The sequence below is a fragment of the Adiantum capillus-veneris genome, chromosome 2 (assembly GCF_014529385.1).
Source record: "Adiantum capillus-veneris isolate H3 chromosome 2, ASM1452938v2, whole genome shotgun sequence".
NCBI lineage: Eukaryota > Viridiplantae > Streptophyta > Polypodiopsida > Polypodiales > Pteridaceae > Adiantum > Adiantum capillus-veneris.
Window position 1 is genome coordinate 125,031,364 of NC_140932.1, and position 23,920 is coordinate 125,055,283.

Here is a 23,920-nt window from a genome sequence, read left to right on the forward strand (position 1 = left end):
CTCTCTCTCTCTCTCTCTCTCTCTCTTCTGGTGGCTTCCGCATTGCTTTACATCCAGTTTACCGGGTACCTATTGTATCAGCTGCTACACCCACGTAGTTTTAGATTGTAGTAGTAGTAGTAGTAGTATTTTGTTCCACTTCTAGTTCTTTTCTAGTTCTTTTGTACCCAGACATGGTATTAGATTCACTATTTTGTAACTGATTGGTCTCATAGGTCATTTTGGCCTTTTGAAGACGTTAATATAACATTTCATTTCATTTCATTTCTCTCTCTCTCTCTCTCTCTCTCTCTCTCTCTCTCTCTCTCTCTCTCTCTCTCTCTCTCTCTCTCCGGTGGCTTCCGCATTGCTTTATGGAGTTCAGATATGGGGGCCTTCATTGGACCATCACCGGAGGTCGGGTCACACTGATGGATGGGGAGACATGGAGAAGAGTCTAGTCTCTATGATCTCGCAGCTTATTAGAGCCAACGCTTCCGTACCACATGACATTTTTCGAGCAAAGCTAGCTGCCCCCCCACTAGTGGTTGAGGGGCTTACCAGATAGGTGCCCTTTATACACCACTTGTGGGACCTCTCCAGAGACAGATATGCCTGCCTAGCACTGGAGTCCTCTTGAAAATTAGCTATGCAGGGAGATACAACATGCTGGTATGGGCAGATGACATTATAGTTTCAGGTACATAGGTTCAGCATGGACAGATTGCCCCCCTTCCAGTACTCATTGGATGCACCCTCTCTGACGCTTACACAGTCCGAGATCATTAGGCTCATCCGCCAGGACCTGACTCAGCTAGATACTAGGAGGACTTGGATACAATCAGCACAGGTTTTGGGCACGAAGATGGCTTTCTATAGAGAGCATTTTCTCGAGCTTACTGAGGATGGTTTTGTGACGAGGCCCAGATACGCACATCTTCACTAGCTTCAGATCGAGACTGGTAGATACAATGGAGTACTAGCAGAGGCCAGGACATGTCCCCTATCTTTTTTTACTTTTTACTTTTTTGGGCTAGAGCCGACAAGCCAGCAAGGAACTGCCTTTGCTTCGCGTGCACGCAAACGAGTCAAAGACAAATTACCTTGCGGACTTGCCGACGAGGGGAAAAGCGCCTCCATGCCGTATCGTGGCATGTCAACGGGGGATGGAAGCAAGTTTCCCCCTCGGGGGAGTAAAAAGTCTTTTCATGCCATGTTAGTCAGTCCATGTTCCCTTGTTAGTCACGCCACCCGAGGGTAACGTCGGGAAATCACCAAACGAATTCAGTGATGCATTTAAGGACCAAGGCTGAGAGAGAGGGACAAACCCTTGTAACTCACAGACCGTATTGAATCTTGCCCAGGTACTCCAAGATTTTCGCCTGGTAGAAAAAGGCCCCCGTCCAGCGGATGTCCGGTAGGACTGCCATACCCAAAGTGGACGTCGGCTCAAAGGAGGCATCCCGATCCGGCCAACCATGGTCACCAAGGCCCGCTCGGAAAGCCCCAGGACCATGTTAGGCGAGACCGCACCGTACGCAATAACTACAAGCCCTACGAGCTTCAAACACCCTCATGGGCCAGAGCATTGTAGTATCGCGGTATGGCCCCGCAGAGGAATGCTGCAACGTTATCCGCATAGGCACTCCTCAGCTGCGGTCCACGACGACCATTATGGGCCCCGCGGGGGACAACCCAACCTGGCAATCGCTTTCCGCTAATCTCCCCTCCCAGGAGTAACACTTCGGTATCTTCACCGCTAGGATTGTTTAACAGCCGTCTAGCATGTTCCAAACAGGGTCGTATTGAGCTTCTAAGATTGTCCAGTTCAGGGCACTGTACCAACAGGTGCGTAAGTGACCTTGAACCTTCTTCCATTCCGCACAACGGGCAAGTCCTCGACTGTGCCCGTTCAATCTTATCCTTGAGCATTAAGCCATCCACTCTTGCTAGTAACAAGAATTTCTCCTCCATCCCACCGGGGTTCTTCCCAATGCTCTACCTAAAGAGGTATCCACGCGTGTCCTCATACTTCCTCTCAATATAAGGATCAAGGGAGACACATTGATGTGAGTGTTCCCAAAGCTTCCAGCTCTCCTGTCTTGCGGTTTCAACAGAAGCGCCATTGATATACCTCTCCCCCCAGAACTTTGTCCTTTTACACCAAGTCCACTGCTTGAATTGGTTCCATTCTGGTATATTGTTAACCAAATCTGCAATCCAAGTCTTTAGACCTGCGTATTTGGTAAAAGCTCGTACCCTCTGTCCTGCACAGTAAGCTGGTACGGGGGGGAGCCCTAACTCCCAGTGAAGAGTTGCTGCTGCCACAGAACTCGACTTCGCGGCCTTACCGATTACCCACCTCATTCCAGTTGCTATAAGCGTCTCTAATGGGTTCAGCTTCCTCATGTCATGTGAGCCCATAATCTCCGCTCCATAAGTCGCCACTGGGAAGACGCACGCCTTGAGAAAGGCCAACCTTGACCACATCGGAATTTTCTTAGAGCACAGAAGATGTTTATGGGCATACAAAGACTTACGTGCACTTTCAATCCTATCCTTAAGGATAGTATCGATCGAGACTTCGCTGTCTATTAAGATGCCCAAGTACCTATACTCCGAAGCTACCTGAATCTCCTCAGGTCCGATGTGAGGTTTGAAGGCAATAAGTTCCTCAAGGTCCCCGTTGAACACGATCGCCTGGCATTTCTTTATGCCGAACTTCATCCCCCACTTCTCCGCCCAACTATGCAATCTATCTAAACTAGCCTGTAACTCCTCCCTAGACTCCGCAAATAAAACTAAATCATCTGCAAAAAGCAGGCCCTGGATCTTCAGGAGTAGGCCTGGAATAGCCACCCCAAGGTCAGTCGCACTCTCATCCAAGATGTCATTAATGAATATATTAAAAAGAGTAGGCGACACGGGACACCCTTGACGCACGCCACGGGCGATTTGGACCTCCTCGCTCAGCTTCGCTCCCACCCGCACTCTGACCTTGGAGGATTGGTACAAGGCTCGAAAGAAATTCAAGCAACGACCTCCAATCCCTATGGCTTCCATCTTTAAAAAGAGCGCCTCGTGTGGCACTGTATCGTACGCCTTTTCAAAGTCAATATATGCCGCAAACGTCGGTTTCTTAACAACCTTTCGTCTGAGCACAATCTCTTTCAAGGCAATCACTTGTGCCACACATTCCTCCTGAGTCCGAAATCCGGCTTGACCACGCAAGAAGAAATTTCTTTCCTCAAGTTTCACTGAGATCCTATTGATCACTAGTGAGGTCAAGAGCTTCAGAGAGATTGGAATAAGAGATATCCCTCTGTAGTTGTCCGGATTAGACAGATCACCCTTCTTCGGGATATACACCACTACCGAGGTAGATGATGCCTCCGGCAACTTCCCTGAATCAAACCAAGTACATAGCAGTTTGAAGACTGCTCTTCCCATGTCTGTATTTGGTTTAAATCGATCCGATCTAGTTCCCTTGTCTTGCATAAGGATCTTGAAAAATTCAGGGGGAATGCCATCAATCCCAGCTGCTTTATGTCGCTTGATCTTGCGACATACCTCTCGAACTTCAGTCCACCTAATAGAGTCATTGATGCCCTCTATTCTAGGCCAAAGTCGCACAGCATGGTTATGCCAATGTTCTGGGTCCTTGCTGTGCCCAGAGGGATCGGCGAAGACGCGAGAAGCATGATCCTTCCAAATGTCTCGGATCTTCTCTTCGTCCACCTGCAGCTCGCCGTTCTGGTCTCTTAGGGGTTGAGCGGGGGTTGAGCGGGCCCTCCTTTTTTGCTCCCCCCTAGAACGGCTTTCATATGCTTCCACCAAGCATACCACTCCTTGCGTCTTGCCAATTCGACGCTCTTGAGCATGAATCGTTTGAGAGCCTCTCTCTCGCTTCTCTTCGTTTCAGCTCGCGCCTCTTTTCGGCACTCAACAAACTTCCTCCACGCCCTATCTTCACTAGAGGAATCACTCTCTGCATCCCGCAGAGACTTCCAAGCTTCCCGTCTTCGGTTGATGGATCTCCGGGCTCTCGGGTCTAGCCTAAAGCCTCTATTAGGTCTCTTGGGGGGCCTTACGGAGAACACACCAACATCTCGAGAGACTCTTTCAGCTGCCTCCTCAAAGCTCTTCGACTGACGGTTCACCGCCGCCTGCGTGATTTCCCCCTCCTCCGTTGCTTCTGGTAGGGAATCCCAGAAGTTGTGGTGCAAAAAGAGTTGAGCCGTTGGCTCAATTCTAGTCGCATCAATGGAGGGGGGGGGTGGTGGGGGAGGCTCCGCACACACCGCATCACAAACCAACTTCACCTTAACAGGCCAATGATCCGACACATCCACCGATCTCTGGACACTGGCATGGCCGAGGAACTGAAGGGCCAGATCATTGGCCAAAAAGAAGTCAATGTCTGATCGCCCTTTACCACGAGAAGAGTGATACGAGAGTCCAGAGCCTCTCGTTTGGACAATCTTAAAACATAGAGCCTGAGACAGAGTTGCACTACACATGCCACTGCCCAGTTTACTGTGAGATATGAGGCTGCTTTCACTACCTCTTCATGGATAGACTACCTCCATTACAGTACTCCTTGGATGCACCCTCCCTTTTTCTCACACGGACAGAGACCACTACATGATTTATACGTCAAGATTTGATTCAACTAGATACCAAAAGCACATGGATACAGCCAGTACAAGAGTTGGGCACTAAGATGGCTTTCTATAGAGAGCATCTCCTTCAACTAAGAGGGGATGGATATGTGATCAGACCAGCCTATATGGACACTCATTTATCCTATGGGATACGATGTGCTATTGGCCAGATGCGCAAATCATCGCATCAGCTAGAGATTGAGACTGGAAATTTTAGGAGAGTACCAGCAGAAGCCAGGATATGCCAGTTATGTCATATAGAGCCACCAGAGACAGAGTTACATCACATTTGTCATTGTCTGGTATACTATGAGATACGAGACCGCATTCGCTGTCTATAGAGAGAGGGCTTTGAGCCGTTGGCTAGAGTCATAAGATATCAGGATCAAAGATGCCTCGGGTTGTTTTTGCTAGAGCTACGCAGAGACAAGGAAAGTCTCCTGAGAAGACCACATAGTGGGAGACATTTACAAAGGGCGATCACTCACTTCTTTAGAGTAGGGACTCAGCAGCTGGATGAGCATGCTTCACAACAGACTTCAGAGCCCATTTCTACCAGAGGTATATTAGTGGACAGAGCCACTGAGCTCGGGAGAGCTAGACGCCCACGTCTACGGAGGTGATCACGGCATTGATGGAGGCTCCACCAAAGAATCAGGACTATTCTAGCACATGGGAGATGCCTTGTATGACTATTTACAGAGGCGGACATTGACGAAGCTCTTCAGTGACCGATGCAATACTTTCTCGGACAACGCCCGATGCCGGGCATCCTCGAGCATGGATGATGATGATGGTGATGATTTTCAGGCTGACGATTTTAGTCTTTTAGTTTTAGTCTTTCACTTTACTTCATTTTATTTTTGTACCCAGACATCGGATATATCCACAAGGATTGTATCAGTTTGGTCTCATAGGTCATTTTGGCCTTTTGAAGACGTTTAATACAACATTTCACTTCCTTTCATTTCATTCCCGCCCCCCTCCCAACCCCCCCCCAACCCGCCTTTGCGTGGTTCTTGTCTAACAAATGCTTAAGGGGAGGATTGTTGGGTAAGCATGGATTCTCAAATCTCATTTTCCTCTTAGCTCAATCATTTTGAACCTTCGGACGTATAACACTATCCTTGAATTGAAGACTAGCCCTCTCCCACTTGTACAAATATGTAAGCCATCACGTCATCGGAGATCCTATCCTCCAAGCCTATAAATAGCTCTATCTATTGTGTGTACATGTACTTGAGTCATGAATGCCGAATCTCTTCACTCACACTCCTAAAAACTGGCAATTTTTGCAAGACGCTTATTTGCCTATTTATCCTATATAGAGACCCTTTTCCATACAGAGCTCATGACTCAAATTTTAGAAGATGCTTATTTGCGTCGTTAACCTCTTTGAATGACTTTTCCATGTGAAGCTCATAACTCGGTTTCTTTTCTTCTTCCTACATTTTAACCTCATACGACTTAAAATGAATCTCTCAAGAAACATTTGGACTTACCTTGGAAAGTGCAGGATCCATCGTTCCCCTGTGTGCTGCTGCCATTCCGAGAAGAATTCCAACAGTTGTCGCTTCATGCTCCTAATAGTAAATAGCCTAATTCACTTGATAATCAATTTTGGGCTTTCAATATACGTGCACAAAAGAGTGAGAGAAACCTGAGAAAGGTATCGATAAACATCAGTTGCACTAAGAACCCGAAGATGGCCTTGCAACCCAAGAGACATTAACAAGCCTGCATGGGCAAAACTTGGCTCTTCCGGTCTATTGAAGATAATCCAAGTGCGTGTAATTTTATCCTGAAAAGATACTTTCTGTAGTTAAGTTTACTAACAAACTCTTTATCTTGAATGCATAACTGCATGAACTAACCTGGCAGGGTGCCAGTCGTAACCCAGAAGCAACACCATTATGATACTCTGGCCAAGATGTCAAGTCAGAGAGATTCCCAGTGTTGGAATCCAGATTGACCTTGTTTAAAACATGTCCATGTTAATGCGAAAGTTTTAAATTTATGCCACAAAAGCTACATCTCCATGAAGGTATGATTGGGCTCAACATTTCAACAACACTAACGAGTTGTTTTGAGCTCCAAGCGCTCGTTGAAACAGCACTTTTCCCAATATTTACATTACATCTTTTTGAGATGATGTATGAACTAAATTCTGAGACTTCTGTTCTTCCATTAAGGGTGATCAATTGTAATCCAGAACATCATGACATTTTATCTATCTAGCCTTCTTCAAGCATCGGAAATAATTTGTGCCATCATTATTAAATCGTACAACCAAAGAAGATAATCAAATGCAATGAATGGTGTGACTTAAATGTAAGTACAATATATGTCGACTCGTTTTTAGATGCTGATTCGTAACATACCATAGCGTCATGTTGCGATGGCAGGCGCCCGGCCAAAATGAGCTTTGGGATACTTAGAACCTGCCACAAAATTCGTAAGTTCATCCTCTTCACTCGGTTCAGGGTTCTTTTGTGCTTTACTAATAAATCTGTGCATGAAGGCAAACCAATTAACATCCCAGAGATGTCTGAAGTCCTTCCGTGCAAGTCCCTACCTCCGTTAGAAGAGTCTGCATAGTTGCAAGAGTGAAGGCTCCTCGACCAAATGCTAGTGAAGTAGTCCGTTGAGCTAGTTGCCAAAGCTGTGCCTAAATTTTGAAAAAATGAGCCACATCTGGTTAGCTTGAGAAACTAAATCTACATTCGGACAGCTCGAGAAAAAAAAATTGTGACTGCCAAGTTAGCAGTCCCTTTCACACACGCCTAAAATATAAGTTGTGACGATTCAGCTATGTCAGATACACACAAGCATGGACAGACATACACCCAAAGATGTGCAGACACAACCTCTCATGCATGACAAAGTACACGTCAAACCAAACTTACAATAACTTGCAAATTGCAAGGTACAAAACAGTCAACACAGATTCAAAAAAGTGCTGCCGAGGAGTAAAGCAGAAAACCTTTCAAGGCAAAACAGTGGGGGGCGCAACGATGCCCCAATAATATTACAGTGAAGATAAGAAAAATGCATGATTAGGTACACATGTCTACCATTTACTGTTTACAATAGCCCAAATTGTAAGGTGTAGAAACAGCCAAAACAGACACACAAAAGAGCTGTCAACAATATAAAGCAGAACACTTTTCAAAGGAAGAACAGTGGGGTCACAACAATGCACAAGTAAAAATGACAATACAACCACATCTGACAGGGGGCTATCGTCAAGAGACTGCGACTTTGCTCTGCTTTGGAACCTAGCATGTTTTTTGAAGCAAAGTAAGAAACTTTCGAGACCAAATAGAGATTTTTTGGAAAGTCTTTAAGTTTTTACGTGGCTACTTCGACTTTGTTTCTTTGATTATATGCAAAACTTTTGGTCCAAATATGATTTTGTAGAATGTGAGGGAAGGTGATGCACCTGCTGCTGAGCAACCATGTCAGGATCACTAACGTCTGGTGGGTTTGCCATACGCACTGCAACAGGTCTTGATGAGCATAGAAGTCGCCTGACCTGGATTAAAAGAGTCAGTAAGTGCAGACAAGCAGTTACAAATGCACTAATTTTTGCAACAAGTAGAGAAAAGCTATAGAATTGCTTTATTTAGAATAATGACAAAGCTCCGGTATTGCTTGTTCATATCCTTTGGCCAAATGTCTCAGCTGGAGGTCTTAAGTTGTGATACCTCATTAAGACGCAGATCCCGGCCAAAACGAAGTTGGATCACTCCACTGAACATGTGCTCCATGCCATCATTTGCTTTGTCAACAGGCGAAAAGGTCTCTGAACTCGTGTTTTCATGAGGCAAGCTTTCACATGCAGTAGAGGGTACAGGTTGTAAGTGCAACATGTATGGTGCTGCCAAACATGTCGATCTTGACTGTACGTGCTTCTCAGTACACATTAAAGCAAGATCTTCCCGACCGACCAACACAAAAGCAGACTCGGGCCAATCTGAAGGAGGAGCTTCTCTACAGCTGTTCAGAGCCTGCAACATGCTATATACATCAATCTACCAAAACTTTGTTACTACCAGAGCTAATTTTGTAACACCAAAAATACTTGCATGGCGTAACAGCAGGGAGACTCCTGCAGGTAATCGATCAAGGTCTGCCAAACTAAACTTTTCTCCAACCATTGCCAGAACCAATCTTTGCTCAGGTGTTTGAAAACTTCCATCTGCAATTGTAAGATGTATTCCGGATGGCAAAACACCAGTAACTGCTCCTTTGAATACCAAAAGTTCGTAAAATGCTAACACCTTCCGTGTAAAGCTGACACACGTGGAATTTTGATTTGTATATATGGAAGGCAAACTATCACTTGGAATGACTGATTTGCCATTTTTAATGATGCCCTCCAAATAGTCAAATATGTTGAATGGCAATTTGAGAGAAGTCAAACTCGTAGGTGGGAGAACTCTACTGAAGAGCTCAAAGAGGTGGGGAAAATCACGTGCATAGTAGTCTAAATAATTCCACTCAAATAGTGTCGACGCAATGAGACCTAGCAAGGAAGCAAGAGGGCCGAGGTCTCTACACACAGCACATAAAAAGATAGGCGTAACCATCATGTCATAATTGAGATTAAAGCAATGAGTAGGATTATACCATGTGGTGATCCACACAACTCATCTCAATGCTGACTACTAGCTCATGACTTACAGACCATAATCTGGGTAAAAAATCAAATTTTACCTCCAATGCAAAGAATCAAGCTTGTAATTTTCATAAACTGCATGAAGTATGTTCAGCACTTGGGCCAAAGTATCTTTGTGTTTCACATGGTCCATGATAAGGTCTGCTTGGCGTTTACAAATTGCGTCAAACCCTGATGGAAGAGCAGAAAGTCCAGCGTATGCATCTTTATTCTTTCTGTGCATATTACTTCTTAACAGAAATTCCCAGGCTGAGGATGGAACCACACTTTCTCTGGATTGAACAGCACCATCTACATTGCACCACTTGGCCAATAGATCAGCAAAAGATGCCCATTCAGCGTCCAGGCTTTCACCTTGTCCAACCTCCCAATCAGTGAAATTGTTTGACCATGAGTATGTATTCCCCCAGAGTGATGATATGAAATGATTGCGAAAAGGACTTTCGAGACCTTCTTCTAAAGCTATCATACAGGATACAGCAAGAGAAGAAGCGGGCTGACGGCTTACAGCACAGCGATAAACCTGCAAATAACAATGTACACTAATTATTGACCAATGGTAAGCTTGATCGTTTAGAGATTAAGCTTCCAGAAGTACAAAAAATCCTCGACATTAAACAGAGTAAGTATCCCAACACATAATGCACATATACAGATCCTGACTAATGAAAAGATCATTTATCTGTAGACTATCCAGGAGTACCCAACAAAAAGCCTCAACATCTAACAGATTGAGTATTCAGAGGTACAAAAAAGAGCCTTGAAATTGAGCAGCAGTCTTTCTCCAAGGAGCAAGTGAGCTTTCAGTGTATTAAAAAGCATAGCCTACATTTTGGTTTTCAGGTTGTAGATCTAACAACTAGAGCAGCAGTTTGTACAAGTAAGTTGTTCCGTCCTGGGAAAAATGGCTTCACGCAATGCACATTTCCAACTCAGTTTTAGTGATCACTTAGGTGCTGCCGCCACTACTTGGTTCCTTGCCGCTGCTGGTGTTCATCCATCACATGTACTAAAACCTGCAGAGACTTGTTAGCAGAGGAAACTGCTTGTTGTAGATACCTGAGATTTAGAAAATCCTTGGGATCTTATCACTACACTAAAGCAAGGGTGGGTATCAAAACCCAATTTGAAGCTTTCGGCTCATGGTCTACTTTTGGGTACAATGTATGATACCCTTTACGTCTGCACCTAATGTGGGGCCTCTCAACATCAATTGAGCCAGCAGGATTCTGCTCTATGTACTTGGACTACAATCCAAAGTTGGCCAGGCTGAAACCCCTTCATGTACCTGTTAATTGTATAGAAGTCCTTGTGATTGGCTGACACAGAGGAGCCCTGCCATGAATTAAAAACCTTTAGGTGAATTTCCATGACTTGAGGCCTGCCGTGATTACAAAAACCCTTGTGTAATTCCTCAATTAGAGATACCAAAAACATTTGGTGGAAAAGAGGACACATGTTGGACTGATAAGATGGAACTCCGGACCTGCAGATCTTTGCAGTCTCAGACAGAAAAGCTGCAGTTTTACTGATGAGGCACTGGCAAAGAGTTGTTCTGACAACCTTTTTCCATTGAAAGAGTTTTCAGATTTGATCTTTGCTGGTAGTCCAGTTGTCGTTGTTTTTTAAGGAACAAGGAACGAATAGATACACACACGTGCAAGACTTACCAAGTTAACAGTTATAAATTTATGCCAAATGGAACAAAATAGAAAGGACATAGCACAGTACCTGGCCTGAAGATGTAACTACGTTGAGTCTCCCCTGCACTGGATCACTTAAAGCCACAATGTGTTTGCTCTTCATTTCAGGTGTCGCAGACTGCAGCATATGCGAGGCACTCCAAGGAAAGTAGAGTTGGCAAAGCTGATTTTTCCCTCTCTGCAGAGACCGTAAAGAATATGACTTACAGAAATTATAAAGTGAAATTACACACTATAATACCAGCTGACAGACCTTGACCTTAGCTGTAAGCTAAAGTTGCCTCTGGAACAACATTGACAATGAAATACGATGCCTTGGAAAATGGAAACAAATTCTTTACTGTGTGACATATGAAAAATATTACTGCCTTAAAGAGGACCAATGAAGAAAAACTATTGCCTGTACACTCACCATCAATTAAGCACCCCTTCGCTTCCATATGCCCCATCGTAGCAAAGTTCTCTAAAGTCTTTTGATGTGTGTATCACCCAAGGACATCCTCAGAGATTGATGAAGCTTGAGATATAAAGTGGATGATAAAGATAAAGGAGCGACCACAAAGAAATGAAGACTTGAGGACTACTCTGATGTGCTTCACCCATAGTTGAGGACGGCTGAAATGTAAGGGGGGAGTAGTGTAACCACTTGGTCTTAGCAAAAAAAGCTTCAATCCTGATTGAATCAACTATGTGATCAATCGTTGTATCAGTGAAGTGTTTTTTGTTTAAGAAAAATGCGCTTCTATTCTTACAAAGACAAGAGGACAGGTCGCTACCTTTAAAACTAAAAAAATGTGGAGCTAAACACTTGTTAACGTGCATGATAAAAGGAGAAAATTGTGAACAGGTGTGTCCCTAGCCGTAAGAGGAAGGAACATGTGGAAGTATGCACAGTGCACTTCATGTGATACATAGAAAAACAGTTTAGACTACATTCGAACAGATGGTTTTGAGTGTTGTCTTCTATAAATGATACAGCACGCTAAGAAATATCCACTCCAAAGCATCAAGCATTGATTGCATACTAACCGATTGAAACTCGCCACCTTTGAGTTTTACAAGTCTTTGCACAGCTAGGAAGGAACATGTGGAAGTATGCACAGTGCACTTCATGTAATACATAGAAAAACAGTTTAGACTACATTCGAACAGATGGTTTTGAGTGTTGTCTTCTATAAATGATACAGCATGCTAAGAAATATCCACTCCAAAGCATCAAGCATTGATTGCATACTAACCGATTGAAACTCGCCACCTTTGAGTTTTACAAGTCTTTGCAGATAGTTTCCTCATCCAATTCAATAAAAAATTTAAGCTTCTTAACTGATAGAATCCAAACCATCACAAACCCCAACACCCCTTCTTGCACATTAATGAAATGAAAATCTGTTGATGTGGCAATGATGCCACAGCATGTTGGTGCCGCATTCATGGTGTGGCAACATGCTATGTGGAGATAGTTGAGTTGGCTATAAAGTGGCAACCGTGAACAAATTGGCACTAGTTGAAGTGGCAAAGTAGAAGATAAGGTTTAGTATGCAGCAGTCACGATAGATGCTAGCACAATTTTTATAAAACTTACAAGTGGCATATAAGAAGCATGCGCATCCCATCATGCACACTTGCTAAACATATTTGTACAACGCCTCATTTCTGATGTGAAGTCTTTTACCTGTAGAAAGGGGAGTAAAGCTGCTCTCAAGAAGACGCAAGTATCAACACTTGAAGAAAACAAGAAGCAAGAGCAAAGAACCGTTCTTCAACAAAAACGGTATTAGGTGAAGGAGAAAAGGACACTATTCAAGAGAAGAGATGGATGAAAAGCAAGCTGCAAAGTCTTCATCTCTGACCAATTTTAGGTTAAGAATCCCATATCTAGAACCAAGAGGCAATCGCTCAAGGCCGCCGTCTCACTATGGGAATCCTATCCTTGGAAAGCTGGTCTTTACTTTACTCTCAGTTCAAGGAAGATCCTCCTCATTCGGCCTCTCGCAGGCATTGATAAAGATTTCTTTCTTTCTTTCTTTGTAAACTTGATTTTCTCTCTCCCTGCCAACTAACTATCACACTATGAATGGCCAGTCATTGGCCAAGATACGTGCATCTATACTTGAGCATGAGTTGAGCAGATGGGCAGAGAGAGAGGGTGTACAAGCTTCAGGGCAGGCTGGACTCAAGAGGAGATTCTCTACACTTGATCATATCTTCACGCTTAGAGAGATCATTGAGGTGGACAGAGCACACGGGAGGAGGATTTATTGTAGCTTTGTGGACTTCCGCAAAGCCTTTCACACAGTCCCAGGAGCCAGACTGATGCGGAGACTCCATGAATTTGGAGGTTGCACAGGAGCTTGTATGGGGCTTCATGACACTCTATGAGACACTTATAGGGAGAGGAGAGCAGAGTGTCTTCCAGAGCCTGTTCAATTTACTATTTGGGTGAAGCAGGATGCCCACGTTCTCCGAGTTTTTTTGGATTGCATATTATTGAGATTTCTGACTATATTGAGAATGCGGCGGGTAGAGGGCACAGTTGTCAGGTACACGGATACCTATATTGCTTTATGCCAATGATATTGTGCTTACTTCCAACTCTCCAAAGGGTATGCAGAGACATTAGCTGTGTTACATGCTTATGCATATGCCATCAACTTTGGCAAAACCAAGGTAGTGGTATTGAATACTACAGCACAATGGGTCAGGAGATCATCACCTATTTTTACATATGGACAGGAGATAGTGGAGTTTGTAGACTCCTATACATAGATTGGTGTTGTATTCAGTGGACTTACTTTATCCATGAGAGGTGCTGTAGAAGCGAGATTGACAAGGGGAAAGCAGCATTAGGAGGACTATAGAGGATATAATCACAGGAGCAGATTCAGGAGCTACACACTAAGCTACGGCTATTTGACATTTTGGCCACTTCTATCATGCTTTATGGAGTGCAAATATGGGGGCCTAACCTGGATCATCGTAGTAGATCAGGGCGTACATATGATGGATGGAGATCCATGGGGAGACCACTTGTTTCTGTCAGAGTCTTCCATTCATACCACATGGGAGCTCCCACGGACCAATATGCACGACTAGCACTTGAGTCATTGCAACAATTGGCCAGTGAGGGTGATACTTCATGTTGGTTTGCACAAATATCATCTTGGTTTGAGCTACATGGATTTAGTATGGCGAGGTTTCCCCATTTTCAATATTCCTTGGATGCACCATCCCTCACCCTCACACATTCCGAGGTTAGCAGGATTATTAGACATGATCTCATTCGAATTTATACTAAGAGAACTTGGCTGTCTCCCTCACATGAGTTGGGGACAAAAATGGCTTTTTATTGAGACCATATTCTCTGTACATCAGATGATGGGCTTATCTTGCATCCCAGGGATATGGACACCCACCTTTTAATGGCATTAGATATTTTATTGGCCAGCTACACACCTCATCTCACCAGTTGGAGATAGAGACTGGTCGATACAGAGGTATACCCCCTAAGGAGAGATTATGCCAAGTTTGCCAGAGAGAGCCAAAGACAGAGGAGCATTATATCTACCAATGCACAACATACTACGTGATCCGTGGGCGTTTCATTGGTTATTCAGAGGGGCTTTGGCCCCTTAGCCCGCATAATGGACTAATATGATCGGAGATGCCTAGGTCTCTTCTTGCTGGAGATCTGTACACTCAAAGAGACTGCCCTCAAGAGCAAAGGACCTACACATAGAGGATCCATACAAAGGCAGATCACTACCTTTTACACACAGACTACTCGAGATGGCCACCACGGGTTACGCGGTCACACCCTCATTAGGGCATCCTTATTGATCGAGCCATCTAGCTTGGCCGTTGACATTGCCCAAGAATGCGAGGTGTCACAAACTGCTGACGTGTCAAAGCCCTGAAGAAGGGAGCCAACTTGTAGATGTCGGCCGAGGGGCCTAAACCCTAAGAAGAACAAGTAATAGAAGAAGAAGTCCTACCAACTTATGGGGACCCCGTTCGATGGGGCCCCAAGTGACATAAAGGATTAAAATAAAGCTGGACTCTCACACACACAAAAGACTTGCGCAAACTGATGATGTGGCAGATTTTCAAAAATTGCGTTGACATGATGACGTGGCAGGCTGTATGGATTTCCGCGTTTTGCGTCGACTGCTGTACGGACTTCTGTGAGATTTATGCTGGCAGCTTTTTGGCATTGCTTTTGGACCAGAAGCTTTTGAGTTTGAAGGCTTTTCATGTAAATTGCTTTTCATAGGCCAAGGGCCTTTAAATATGTGCTAAGAGCTCATTCTCTAGCACGCTTCGGTGAGAAGGTGCACAGCGCGAGTACCAGCATTTTACTGTGTTGATGCAATATAAAGAAATACCGAAAGGGGCGCCAAGGTTTGGGGCCAATACTCTTTGGGGTAAAATTCCGCCAATCCGTGTCGCGTTGCGTCTCTCTCTCTCAGTTGTTATTGAAGTGCTAAATGTCTGTTCAGTCTGTTCTTTTCTATTGGCACGTGGTGACTGCCTTGTGACAGTGGTATCAGAGCATCAAGCGTGTGCTTTTCTGAAGACTGAAAGCATACCGGTCCCACAAAAGAGCAGACAGAGCAAACCAAAGACTTCTAGAATTTATTTGAGGTATCTTCAGGGGCCACTCCATCCTTACTTCATCGCGCATCGGGCACGCTCCCATCTTCATCGCTCTGTCTTACAGGGCAGAAGCCATAAAGAACCCAAGACATAGAATTCATGGATTCAGCAGAATATTTGCAGTTTCTGCTCAACGAGCTTCACGACATTCTTTTGCGGCATCCTCAGCAGAATCTTCCGATGCTACAAAGTTTTCAACAATTTTTGAACTACATGTTACCCCCTCTGATGCCCCAGGTGTTACCTCCTCCTCCGGCATTAGAAAGTACGAGAGCTTCCAACCGGCAACCTTCTCAGCCATCTGTTCCGATCGGGGGAGTCTTCAAGAATATGGTGCAACCATCTGACCCTGATCCAGTGCAACCGCCATTGCCCCCACCTCCACCACCATCGCCACCAGGCTACAATGGTTGGAGCCCATATGGATACCCTTATAATCAATACTCGGGATATGCGCCTAACCAACCCAAAGATTTCAAAGATGGCGGCACGACAGTCAAATTTTTCACTTTTTCCAAGGTAAAAGATCACAAGAAAGCATTGCAGTTCCTACAGCAATTCGACAACATCTATGCTTTGAGGAACTATACAGAAGAATCCAAGATTTTTTGAGCAACGGGATTTCTTAAAGATAATGTGATGAAATGGTGGAGTTCAATCGCGACACAATCGCATGCTCCAAGAAACTGGCAAGCTTTCAAGACAGTTTTTTCACGTAGTTACATGACTTCGATGTTTGAAGTCCAGATTTTGGCAGAGCGGGACAACTTGAAAATGCTTGCCACCTAAACCATGCACGACTATAACCAAAGGTTTCTCGACGTGTACCTTCCGATGTCTTTCTTTAAGTTCATTTCCTTGGAGGACCAATGCGAGAACTACACCATTGGACTACCGTCACCATTGCAAAAATATTGTCTCTCCAAGCAAGTCTCTACCATGCAAGAGCTTATGGACCATGCCGCGGTCGGCTACAAGCTCATGAAAGGAAAGTTGGAGTTTACCGCAGAAGAACCTCCGGCCACTAACCAAAACTCCCGGCAACAACGAACAAATTCTCGGGAATCCTGTGAAAACCAACCTCAACGCCCTCGTCTGACGACACAACAAGATGCCTTGTTACAAGAAGGCCGATGCTTCGAATGTTTCCAAACGGGGCATACGTTCAATACATATCCTCAGTGCAACCTTCTACTCCCACGTCAGACAGATCCCCGGGGCCACCTCTGGCCAACAAGGCTAGACCTGCTATTGGACTAGTACCCGATATTTATGATATACACCTTGAGAGTTTTAATGAATTGTGCAAAGCTTATGGAAAAGTCAACGGCTTGAAAGCCCTAATTTTCTTTGACCCTGGTGCTATTGAGAACTTCATCCATCCAGAATTCTTGAAGCAGATGCACTTTGTTTATGATGCAGAGGGTGAAGGAATTGAAGCTGAGCTAGCCACGGGGCAAACTCAGAAAGTGGTACCGCTCATTGGTGCACTTCCAGTGACTATACAAGATTATCATGGAAAAGCCGATTTCCACATTATGAAGTTGGGCAATTGCGACGTTCTCTTGGGCATGCCTTGGCACGACAAGAATGATGCAACTCTTCAGGTTCGGAACCGAACCATCACCGTGATGCAAAAGGGCAAGCCAGTTGTCCTCAAAGTTCGGTTGTCCGAACAAAGCTCTGAATGACCTCTCTAGTTGTTTTCTAGTTAGATACTTTTGAATTTTTTTTTGAGAATCTGTTTGAGAACTTGTTTGCCGATCTTGTTTAAAATAGATGGTATCTGTTTTGAGCCTATCTTGGTGCCAATTTGAATTGTTTGACTCTGGTTTTTATCCTGATTTCAATGATTGGTGATTTTACTCCCCGGTGGAGAAGTCATAAATATTGTTTTGGTATTGTTTGAACCTCAGAACGACGCAGACTGATGCCTGGGGAGCGTTCTATTGTATGCTAGAAAACCTCCGAACGACGCAGGCCGATGCCTAGGGAGAATTCGGTTGTATGCTTGAACCTCCAAGCGACGAAGTTGCGGTCTGGGGAGCGTTTGGTTGTACAGTCCTCTTAGCTCATGGCCCGGACCTTTTCAGGTTATTTGCAAGGGGAGTGATGAGGTAGTCGTTAAGTAGCTTCATACCGCAGATCGTTTGTCTCGGGGGAGTGCTCAGCGGCGCTGTTTGTTGTGTCTTGTAACATGCATATGTAAGCATTTGTGTTGCATTGTGATGTGCCAACTACTAAATATTCCTAATTGGATGAGATTGCCTTGGTATGTAATTTTAGTGCATCAAGACACCCGTGGAAGATCAATATGGTCTGGGTGTGATGGCTAATTTTACTACGCCGAAATATCAAGAGTTCCAATTTGGACGAAAGGAGAAGCTAACTACTTGATCAAAAGAGTCGAAAGGAGAAGCTAACTCCTTGACAAAAAGAGCAAACTGATTGTCCCTCGGAATGTCCCCTCGGAAATTTTTGAGCTAACTTGAGTTGTTTTGCAGATATGATGTAATCACGGACGATTACTCTCTTTCAAGAAGGGGAGATGTCACAAACTGCTGACGTGTCAAAGACCTAAAGAAGGGAGCCAACTTGCAGATGTCGGCCGAGGGGCCTAAACCCTAAGAAGAACAAGTAACAGAAGAAGAAGTCCTACCAGCTTATGGGGACCCCGTCCGATGGGCCCCAAGTGACATAAAGGATTAAAATAAAGCTGGACTCTCACACGCACACACAAAAAACTTGCGCAAACTGATGACATGGCAGATTTCAAAAATTGCGCTGACATGATGACGTGGCAAGCTGTATGGATTTCCGCGTTTTGCGTTGACTACTGTACGGACTTCCGTGATTTACGCTGGCAGGCTTTTGGCATTGCTTTTGGACCAGAAGCTTTTGAGTTTGAAGGCTTTTCATGTAAATTGCTTTTCATAGGCCAAGGGCCTTTAAATATGTGCTAAGGACTCGTTCTCTGGCACGCTTCAGTGAGAAGATGCAAAGCGCGAGTACCGGCATTGTACTGTGTAGATGCAATATAAAGAAATACCGAAAGGGGCACCAAGGTTTGGGGCCAATACTCTCTAGGGTGGAATTCCGCCACTCCTAGTCGCGTGTCGTCTCTCTCTCTCAATTCAGTTGTTATTAAAGTGCTAAAAGTCGTTCTTTTCTATTGGCACGTGGTTCCCGCCTTGTGACACGAGACATTGTGCTATAGTCACACATGGATATAACTTTTTGGTCTCATAGGGAATTTTGGCCTTTTGAAGACATTAATATAACATTTCATTTCATTTCTAGATAAATTTTCTCTCTTGAACTGATTCTCGCTATACCCTACAAGAGGTACACCTAGAATGCACGATGGAGGGATGCCCCAACCTTTCGAATATCTTTTGGTAGTGAAGGCAACCATCCTATTCAGCTGAGTATGTGTGATCAATTGGAACCTTAAGAGACTCGGAAAGACTTAAAGAAAGGAGGTCAAAGTTTGATACTTCTTCAGGGTGTTGAGATGCAAGTAAACCTTTCGCTTTTATTCAACAGTTTGATACAGCTTCTTTACGAGGCATCTTCATGGAAGCTTCCAAAGTTCAAAATGCTGCTTCTTTTCTGAAGGGAATGCACAGCAACGGTGGTCCATCTTGCTCTTACATGGAAAGGCACCCCATACTTGGGTGGGGTTCAAACGGTTGTTTTCTTCTCTTTGGTTGAGGGGTTCAAACGGTCCTTTTCTTTGGATGACACATGCTAACAAAGCAAAGAGTCCTTACAAAGCAAAGGCAAGAGAGGGAAGTACTTACTAGTGTAATTCCTCTAGTTGATACCATAGACTTCACAAGAGGAAAAGAAACTGGTTCAGTCATAGGAAAAGGAGGACAAGTAGGTAGCATAATAACATTTTCTAAAGTCGTTTCTTGTTGTTAACATACGGAAAAAGAAGTCGAAATTTTCCAAAGCAAGATCTACCTATAGTTGATATCTAGTATAAACTTAAATCTCTTGCATCCAGAAGTCCCTGGTTGGAGGAGCAGTTGTAGCAGGCTCACCAAGAGCTTGCCAACACAGAGGAGAGGCGCCAAGAGCATGCTTTCCACCGACAGGCATCTCAGTGGACCCAGGTGGGCGACAGAGTGACAAGAGCTTTCTTTGAGATAGTGGGACCCCGACATGCACACACCAGTGTCAGCCAATTGAGGAGGCCTGACGGGTCAGTTGCTTCAGAGCCAGAGGACTTGCGTGCACTTGTTACTGACTTTTATCGTGACCTGCTATCAAGAGAGCCTCAATCAGAGCGTCAGGATGCATGCAGAGAGCAGGTTTGGGCACAAATGCCTTATCTTGTGACTGAGGAGATGCGCCAACAGCTTGAGCTGCCTCTTCAGCTAGAGGAGCTCCAAGCGGCCCTCAGAGCTTTTCCCCGTGGTAGCTGTCCAAGTGAGGATGGTTTGACTCCCAGTTTTTCCTTAAGAGTACTGGTACTTGCTTGGCTCAGATCTTTGCAGCGCTTTTCAGTACATCCTACACACAGGAGAGATGCCTGACAGCATGAGTGAGGGCCTGATTTACCTCATTCCCAAGGAGGGTGGCTCCTTGGATGAGATTCGGTAGTGGCGGCCTATCACCATCCTCAACTCAGCCTACAAAATTCTTGCCAAGGCTCTTAAGTTTGAGGATTCAGCCACTTCTAGATTATACATGGGACGCAGATAGGTTTTGTCAAGGAGCGCAGTATCCTTGACAACATCTTTACTTTTTGGGAGGCATCTGCCCTCGCGTGCCTTCGTGGTGACAATCTCGTGATACTTCTTCTCAATTTTGAGAAGGCCTACGATAGAGTTGCCTGGGACTTTTTGGAGGGCACTCTACGTTTGTCAACTCTTTACAGACATGCACAAAGTCAGGTGCTTTTGGCAGGTGGTAGAGGAGATCCTTTCATGCTCACACGTTCGGTCAGACAAGGCTAACCTCTTGCCCCCTTCCTCTTTTTGTGATTTTGGCAGGTGGTAGAGGAGATCATTTCATGCTCACACGTTGGGTCAGACCCTCTTGCCCCCTTCTCAGATGCCTGGATCAAAGGTGTGTCAACTCTTTACAGACAGTCAGGTGCTTTTGGCAAGTGGTAGAGGAGATCGTTTCATGCTCACACGTTCAGACAAACAGGGCTGCCCTCTTGCCCCCTTCCTCTCTGTTTTTCGAGCTACAGGGTGAGGGTCGTTTACACCGAGTTTCGATAGAGGCCCCACAAGTTGCAGAGTGGTGTTTTCAGAGGATCCGAGTTGTGGGCATCTGTGGGAGGAGTTGTGTCATAGATCTGCCCAACAGCTCTTGAGACTAGTTACTGGAGGTTGCGGGCTTGGGAGAGTTGTCCACTAGCAGATCCTGACCCAGGCTCCAGCAGCTCTTGAGACTAGCCATTGGAGGCTGCAGGCTTGGGAGAGTTGTCCACTAGCATGAGTGCAGTGGGATCCTGGAGAGTGATTTTGGAGGTACCCTTTCTCCTGAGTCGACCATCCAAGTGTCCCTTTCTTTCAGTACACTGTTCGACTGGGACGTCACATATTGGCAGCACGGAGAGAGACTCGTCCTGCTGGAGCACCTCATTGGCAGAAGGAGGGTCTCATAGTTGAGTTCTTGTCAGCTTTTTGGGCGAGGTTGTGGAACGCCAGGCAGCCGCGGCGAGTCACGTTGTTCCAGTGGCTGGTTGCGCATAGAGCTACAGCAGTGGGGAGTTGGCTTGCATAGTTACCCAGAACGGGAACGGGGAACGGGAACGGGAGGGTCCGGAATGAGACGGGAATGGGGAGGAGGACGGGGGGGGCGGAACAGGAACGGGAACAACCCCAAAACTGCCCCCTAACCGCGTTTCGCCGTTCCCCCCATTCCAGTTACACCCCGTTCCGTAACGACGTTCCGTTCCCATATCTGTTTCAGGAATGGGACTCCCCGTTCCTTGTTACACTGTTGGCTTGTACACAGTGGTCTCTCAGCAGCATGTGCAGCTAGCTTGTGACCATCCCTTGGAGAGTCAGCGTCACTGTCTTTGGGATTGCCCTATGGCAAAGCAGGTTTGGCTTCCCGTCCTTCAGCTGATGCTAGTTCTTTCCACTGCACTGCAGTACACTTGGGGGGCAATTGCTTGGTCCACTCTCACGGGCCCTACATTACAGTTTGAGCTATCTTCCACCAACAGGATGATAGTGATACAGGGGGGTCGACCTACACTCCAGCCTGCTACAGAGCTTACCCCACAGGAGTGGTGCAATGAGAGAGAGGTGTGTTGGGAGCTCATCTTTGGCCTGACACTCTGGTTCATATGGCGGGCCAGTTGCTTCCACCAGCGGAGATTGTTCGAGATTTTTGGCTGGAGCTGATCCATACTCTCAGGAGACAGTTTGAGAGACTTCAACGCAGCTCCGACCACATGCGGGAGCGCAGAGAGGAGTTCCTTCAACTCTGGCGCCCTGGGCCTTTCTTCACCATGGTCCGGGGTGAGCTCAGCTGGCACTACCGTCCACCTGTGTGGCTTTTTTCATCCTCCCATCTCCTGATCTAGCCTCATTGTACATATGGTGTTTTTTCATTGGGAGAGTCTCCCCTTATGAGTGTTGTAGCCCTCTCTAGTAGAGGTGGTTGTAGCCCTATGGGCAGCTTCGTTAACTAATAGAAGGATCTTTCTCTTTTCTTTTTTTCTTTTTTAAATCTCTTCTATCACTTGTATCTATATCGGAAAGTAATAGGTGGAAGAACAGCCTTTTATTGTTGGGCCAAAGGTAAAAATAGACAAGAAACAATGAAGTAGACCCCCTATCCCACATCCCTCAAATCTCTCCCCCAATAGTGTTTTTCGGGATCCCTGATGAGAAAAATTGGAATGTCAGAGAAGGGGCTGTCTGTCAATTTCATTGCGAAAAAGAATATTCCTCCAAATCGAACAGTCACAAAAAGAAATCCAAAGCATATGAAGCATCTCATGTAGGTGGGGGCAAGAGTTTGCTGGCTGTCGGAGAGGTCCATCTAGGTGATGGTCTCACTGTGTGGGTAAGGTTGGAGCACCCTACTGAAACAAAACCTTCCAAACGTATAAGCCTAGAATGACAACCTTGACTTTCTCCTGCCTAAGAAGGCTCTGCTTTGGGTATTTGCAGCTCACACCAACACTCTTCACCTAATGAATTAAGACAACCTTGCAGGTACAAACATTGTCATTAGGAACTAAGCAGGCCCTTCGGATTGCACAGTTGAGACTTACATGTAAGAAAAGACTCCCATTTGCACTTAATGTAACCAAGTCGAACTGCTTGCCCGATTGGCACAACCTACAACTTGCACAAAACATCATCAAGATCAGCTGTCCTGGTGATAACTGGCACACAAGTAAGTAGAATGGGGAAGAATCATTACCACGGTCGAGTTGCAATAACAGGAACTGCAGCGATTGCATGTTTGGTCCATGCCCTGTCATTGTTAGAGCTGAAATTTTCACTGTTGCTGAGAGCAATTGCAAAAATCTCTTGAGAATCCTTCATCAAAAAACAAATAATGGGCTTGCTATCATCGCCAGTTGCGAAGAAAACCTGCCAAATTGAGGGTGTTAAAAAGAGTACAGCACTACCACCCTTTTTAAGAAAGACAAGGCAGACCTGATCAGCAATTTTGCAGACACGCTCATCTTGCCATACACGCTGCAAGGACAAACTACTACTGCATTCGAATGGATGGAGATGTGAAACTTGAGCTCTATGAAAATTGAAACCTCCTCCTAATTGGATAGGCTTTAAACTCCATATAGAATGTTTTGAAGTCCCTAACATCAGCAAAACATAAGCACGTTAGAAAAATCTGCACTTGTAGAACAAATGGAGACTTAATTGTGGAGCTCCCCAACCTCAAGCTTTTTAAGGTGCAGCTGCCAAAATTAGAGTGTTCTCACACATGTACTGTGCAATAACATGGCACATGAAACTTCTACCATGGTGCAAAAGGTACCAAACAGTACACTACCAGAATAAATGAGTGGGTACAAAGAAAATTTGGCAAAAAGAACTAGAGACTCCCTCACAATGGCTTTGGGGATGAAAAGCGTAGCTGAGCTACAGAGTCACAAGCACTGGACAAGCAGTTACAGTTGATCTGCTCATACTTGGGCTCACAGTTGACTATTGGACTAAGGTCGTCAAACGTCTAGTAGACCACACACCGCTTGGCGGGACCCAAGAGGAGTGGTACCCAAGTGGGCA

The 23,920-nt window shown here is 45.2% G+C and overlaps 1 protein-coding gene across 4 annotated transcripts in view; it reads right to left on the minus strand.

Moving 5' to 3' along the window:
* Nucleotides 1-6,109: 6,109 nt before the first annotated feature.
* LOC147463549 (anaphase-promoting complex subunit 1-like) overlaps nucleotides 6,110-23,920 on the minus strand; it is a 78,391-nt gene continuing 60,580 nt past the window's right edge. Inside the window, exons 6-18 of one of the 4 annotated variants that reach the window (XM_086489569.1) lie at nucleotides 23,324-23,487; nucleotides 23,085-23,257; nucleotides 22,933-22,999; nucleotides 11,056-11,205; nucleotides 9,363-9,847; nucleotides 8,732-9,200; nucleotides 8,351-8,653; nucleotides 8,086-8,178; nucleotides 7,219-7,311; nucleotides 7,025-7,084; nucleotides 6,518-6,616; nucleotides 6,304-6,444; nucleotides 6,110-6,226 (exon numbers count right to left, since the gene is read on the minus strand). In XM_086489569.1, coding sequence (XP_086345695.1) covers nucleotides 6,125-6,226; nucleotides 6,304-6,444; nucleotides 6,518-6,616; nucleotides 7,025-7,084; nucleotides 7,219-7,311; nucleotides 8,086-8,178; nucleotides 8,351-8,653; nucleotides 8,732-9,200; nucleotides 9,363-9,847; nucleotides 11,056-11,205; nucleotides 22,933-22,999; nucleotides 23,085-23,257; nucleotides 23,324-23,487 — 2,399 coding nt within the window. In that variant the 3' untranslated portion in view covers nucleotides 6,110-6,124. Of the gene's footprint in view, nucleotides 6,227-6,303; nucleotides 6,445-6,517; nucleotides 6,617-7,024; nucleotides 7,085-7,218; nucleotides 7,312-8,085; nucleotides 8,179-8,350; nucleotides 8,654-8,731; nucleotides 9,201-9,362; nucleotides 9,848-11,055; nucleotides 11,206-22,932; nucleotides 23,006-23,084; nucleotides 23,258-23,323; nucleotides 23,488-23,920 lie in introns of those variants that run through there. The other 3 variants (XM_086489568.1, XR_015185205.1, XR_015185206.1) reach the window with 3 other exon arrangements.